This window comes from Cariama cristata, unplaced genomic scaffold, assembly GCF_000690535.1.
Source record: "Cariama cristata isolate BGI_N322 unplaced genomic scaffold, ASM69053v1 scaffold23559, whole genome shotgun sequence".
In the NCBI taxonomy this organism is placed as follows: domain Eukaryota; kingdom Metazoa; phylum Chordata; class Aves; order Cariamiformes; family Cariamidae; genus Cariama; species Cariama cristata.
Genome location: NW_009636717.1, coordinates 31,061 through 36,319, shown reverse-complemented (window position 1 = coordinate 36,319; position 5,259 = coordinate 31,061). Strand labels below are relative to the sequence as shown.

The window sequence follows — 5,259 nt, the reverse complement described above, 5'->3', positions numbered from 1 at the left end:
AAAGAGTGTGAACTTTGCCAAGCAAACTTGACAATTGGTAAAGGTTATGTGTTATTTTCATTGTGCCAATGCCCTAAACCTCGTACCAAGAATGTATCAACAAGCCCAGTTCCAAAGAGTTTGCAACCCAGAATCTTAATAGGCAATAGGTGAATGATGTTGCAGTGGGAGAGAAAAGGGTTGGGGTCCCCAGTGGGGTGCGGTTGCAGAATGAAGCAATATGGTAGCATAGTCCCATGGCCGCAACAAACTTTCACAGAAGACTGATAATTTTATTCAAGATGTTTTCATCTTGAATTCAGATCAGGACAGCAGAGTGGTGGTTGGTCACAGTTTAGAGCTTTACAGACTACTTCTGCTATAAAGCACATAAACATTTTGAAGACAGTTACTTAGTTAATCATTAATACCAAGAAATTGGTGTTCCTCAGCTGGTATTTAGAATGCCTTATTGTGACTTATTTTTTTTGTTTGTTTCTTGTTTTTGTTCTGTGATTTACGCTATCTCCTGAGCAGGTAAAAGATGACAAAGATAAAGGAAAAGCACCCAAAGACGAAATGAAAAGTATCTGGGATCGTAAGAAGGGAATTCCTGAACAAAAGGCACAAAACGGAGAACGTGAACTCACTGCCCCAAAACTTAAATCTACTGAGAATGCTTTTGGGTAAGTTCCAAGTAAGCATTGGGCTTGCTTATGTTATAGCAGAGTAGGGGGGGGGCATATTTGCATCTCTGCTTAATATCCTTGTAGCAGCCGAGTAGAAGACTTTGGTTGGTAACATTAGCAGAGACTGTAGTGTTCATTGGGTTGTAGGTATGAATTAAGGCTCTTGGCCTGTTTTCTAACAAACTTCCCCCATGTTTTTGCAGTAACAAAATGAAGTACAGAAAGCAGATGTAAATAGCCTTGCTCCCTCAGTAGAGACAAGTGGCTTATTTTTGTTCTGCTAGGGGTTTCCTTCCTTGAAGGACACTTATTTCTGATACCTGCACAGAAGCCAATAATGACAAGAGCCCAGACTTTGTGTTCTCTAATTTTTTGAGTCAGATCTCAACTTTTACTGAAGTAACCCATTTCCCCCCACCTGCTTTTAATCAGACTCTGCATATCAGTATGTAATGCAATCCAGTTGGTAACTCTTAAAAGAGCTTCTGTCTTGATTTCAAGGCAAGCCTTGGAATTAGTGGCTTCTCTATAAAAGTGATTTTTCAGTTAGGTGAAAACCTCTCCTAGCCAAAATGTTATATTTTTGTCTTTTTATAAGCTATATCATGCTTTGATTTTTTTTTTTTGTTTGTTTTTCTTTTGAAGGAAATATTGGCCATATGGCTATACTGGGAAAGTCAATGAAAGTAACAAATTTCTAGTGAAAAGTTTATTAAAAATGGATTCTGCTGGCTGAGAGGAGGGGGGATACATGAAGCAGAGCAGAACAACTTTCTTTTAGTAGTAAACCAGGAATGAATAGGTTAAAAATCTAAATTTTTTTTCCTACTACACTTCTCTTCCTCTTTTACATTAACACAGGCAAAGAAAAGGTTAAGCTCTCCAGGCACTTTGAGAAATCTGTGTACGGCAGATGGGATTTTCTGTTGTATCTCACTATTCCCCTCGTGATTCTTCCGGGAAAAACAAACTTTCTCAAAATAAAATGCAGTTCAAAAGTCCCTGGAGACACCCTGACCTAAGGCCAAAAGACAGACAGAGATGGAGATGGAATAGCAGGAAATCAGCCTTGCTCAGAACTGTCCTGCTTCATGACTTGGGTCACATCATCAATAACATGAGAATGGTTTTCTAAAAATATTTTTGTTGTGTTCTCATTTGCTTTACTTCCCGTGGGAGATAGGCCTTAATGGCAACATGTAGATTTGAGTTCCACTCCTTTTTTCTTTCTTGGTTTTTCTTCTACTGTTTCCCAAATGTGGGAAGAAGCCTTTTTAATAGCCTTTTATCAGCTGAGTAGATGACTTGGGTTGGCAACATCAGCAGAGGCTCTAGTGTTTGTTGGGTTGTTAGGTATGAATTAAGCCTCTTAGCCTATTTCTAATGAACTGCCCCCACATTGTGTGGCTTTGGAACTATCTATCTTCTTGTTTTTACATGAGCATATTAGATACTAGTTAGTAAGTATGTAACTTGACTAACTCTCAGTGGTGAGGACTGGGAATAAAATAGGGTAGTGGAGGCTAAAGAAAAATCTCATCTGTCTTGTTTGTCTACATCAGTCAGTAGGAGAAATATAGAATAAAACCCCATTTTATGGCTTCCCCTTCCATCTCCCCTCCCACCTGCTTTCCTCGCTATTCTCCTACAGGACTGCAAAAGTCCTCAATATGATGCAATGTGCTTTTTCACATTGTTCTGACATTTTTGGCTCCCACAAACCACTTCTTACCTTTTTCTCCTTGTCTGAAAGCTGGCAACCAACTTCATTTCTTAGCACCAGAGAGGTACTTAAGAAACTTTTCCTCCACCCAGCATCTCAATACTAATTTCCCACTGTCAACAGCTAGGAACAGAGATTCCCAGAATCTGTTGAAAACAGAGGAGTGGAGGAAGATAAGGAGAATTACTGCCAGTTTATTGTTTGCTATTTTGGATTATGCTGAACCAGTAGGGGAAGTCCTGTAAGCTGCATGAGAATAAAATACCTAGAAACTTTAAATGTCCTTCTTTGTAAGGATTACAAAACAGTCACCTGAGGTCTCCAAACAAAAATGTTAGGACTAGATTCTACCTTTTGGTTGAAAGCTGAGTAGCTGTTAATTCCATTGAGGCTATCTGCACTGAAGTCACTAAGGACTAACCTTTCCTCTGTGCTGATATAAAACAGAGTGGCTATTTATTAGAGAATCTTGGCAAATGTTATGTTCTCGGCTCTCTTAATTCTGAGGACTGAGTATTTGCCCTGGCTAGGGATGATATTATGTCTATTGGAAGTCACCTCTTGCATCTTCTTTGGGCCTGAAGCTTGCAGGTCTGGGTGGGCTGGCAACACAGACTTCAGAGACCAGGAGACAAAAAAAAAAAAAAATAAAATTAGTGAGGTTCCTGGGGTGTTTGCTATAGAAGCTACAGCCTTGCAATGAAGCAGGAAAGCCTTAAAATAGCCAGGGATTTCTCATGGCCTGTGCAGGATAGATGCACTGGATCCTTAGAAATACTTAGTGCCTTATAGAGGCTTGTGGAACATTTTGGGTTCTTGGTACCTCTGCAAACTGAATAAGAGGTATTTCAGGCTAGACACCCAAAATCATAGCTTGCACCTCAGGTGTTGGTCCTCACTGTTTTTGAATGGGCTAAATGAAATTTCAAATAAAGTTTCCAATGTTTTCTCACAATGCTTTAGTTAATTGTATATGTATTTTTCGTTAAAAAGCATGAGTTCCTTTCTTTAATTAGATATCACTACCTGATGCAAGCCCTTATTTGTGACCACTTACATTAACTTGACACTTACGGTGGAGGGTGATAATGTGGTTCTACTTTCGTGGTTTAAGAGATTCCACTGCAAAATCATACTCAGGGATAGGGCCTGGAGCAGAAAAGGATTGTCATAAGGTGATATTAGGGAAATATATGGTATGTACTTGTAACTCTAGGTTAGAAAATCAGTCATGAGAATGTACTGAGGGTACATATATTCACAGACCTATGGGACATTTATTTTTTTTCTTTGGCTTTGCTCTGTGAATTTACAGTCTTCCATAGAAAAGACTTTCTAAAACCAAGTAAATGCATTGCAAAGTGTCAGTTCCTACTACTATAGTGTTGAAATTGCACAGATGAAGTACAGCAGCTGTATTCCCATAATAGTATCAGTTTGCTTATGCTATTTGCCATATGTTTTTTAATGATACAATTCCTAAATCGTGTGCTATGCTAGAACTGAATTTCATCCAATTTGGTAAGATCGTGGGGGCAGAGAACTCTCTGTTAGTAGATTCTATTGTGATATCAAACCCACAGATAATTCAGCTCTGGTCGTACAGCCTGTTTTATATGGCTAACTCCATCTAGATGAGGCATGTTATCTGAAGGAAGAGCACCTTTGCAGGATTGAGTGTGATTCACCAGATTGCAAATGTATATGGTATTTGTCTTCATGTTGTCATCTCTAATCTGATCATCTCTAACAGTTATTGTTATTGTTGGAAGGCTTGATTTGTACTGTCTTGTGGTATTATACTCTGCAATACTCTGGTTGCATTAATGAAGTCTTTAATATCCAGCTTTTTTAATTGCCAACAGAACAGAGCAACAAGTTTAAAAAAAAAAAAAAGTCCGTAAATACATTCCCATTTTGTCTCTTGTGAATAGTACACTGATACCTCTTACGTACATATCTCCTTGTCAGCAGTAGTATTAAACGCACTGAAGGAGCAGACATTTGTCTAAACACTGGTGTCGTAATTGTTTATCTAGGCAGTGCTGTCTGACTCTGTTGAAAGTATGCACTTCACCTGTTCAAATTCTTTGTGTCTTTTTTTTTTAATTTTATTCTTTCTTTCTGTCTCTTACAGCTGGTTTTCTCCTGTGGAAAGTTGCCATTAATAAATAATTTCCGGTTCCTTAATAAAAAATTATACTTTCCCTGGAAAATGTCAGCAAAAGTTCTGATGAACCTTTCTGTTCATACAGACTGGGAGAGTTAGTGATAGGTGTTACAGATGAGATAGGAACCTTTTTAGGTTTTTAAAACACTATTGAAGCTGTAAGATTTTCTCCCCTCTCTTATCTCCTTCTGTTTTCCCCAAGTAATTTGTTCTGTCCCCAAAGATGCTTGTCTTTTTCTAGAGGGTTTATAAAAAATACTTGCCTTTGAAAGCAAAGGATTAGTGCATCTTTTATTACACAGAACATAGCATAATATTTTTGCTATGAGTTTTTAATATGTAAATTTGTCTCATTTCAAATCAAGAGACAGGAGTTAGTTATGGCTTTCCATTGCTTTGTTTTCTTTATGAAGTATAATAAGCTTTTGGAAATGTTTCCTCTATACAGTTTCACACCTCTTCTTTGCAGTTTGTGTAACTTTACTGTATACCATACAGATACTGAAGAGATATGATACCTCTTGCTGAAGTTACATGATATATTAAAGATTTCACACTCAGTTACTGAATTCAGCTCAGTTAATGAATGAAGGTGGCCTGAGTTCTCAGGCAGGGTGGTGCAGCTCCTGTGCACACAAGCACATGAGAGACTCCTTCCTCACTGGCAGCAGATGGGAGAGGTGCTTCTTGTAGTATCC

At 38.3% G+C, this 5,259-nt stretch overlaps 1 protein-coding gene across 1 annotated transcript in view; it reads left to right on the top strand.

Moving 5' to 3' along the window:
- The window catches only part of CALD1 (caldesmon 1), a gene marked incomplete at its 5' end in the record, with an annotated part of 31,197 nt that overhangs the window by 8,042 nt on the left and 17,896 nt on the right, over positions 1-5,259 (top strand). Inside the window, one exon of the mRNA XM_009708025.1 lies at positions 517-665. Coding sequence (XP_009706327.1) covers positions 517-665 — 149 coding nt within the window. The remainder of the gene's footprint in view (positions 1-516; positions 666-5,259) is intronic.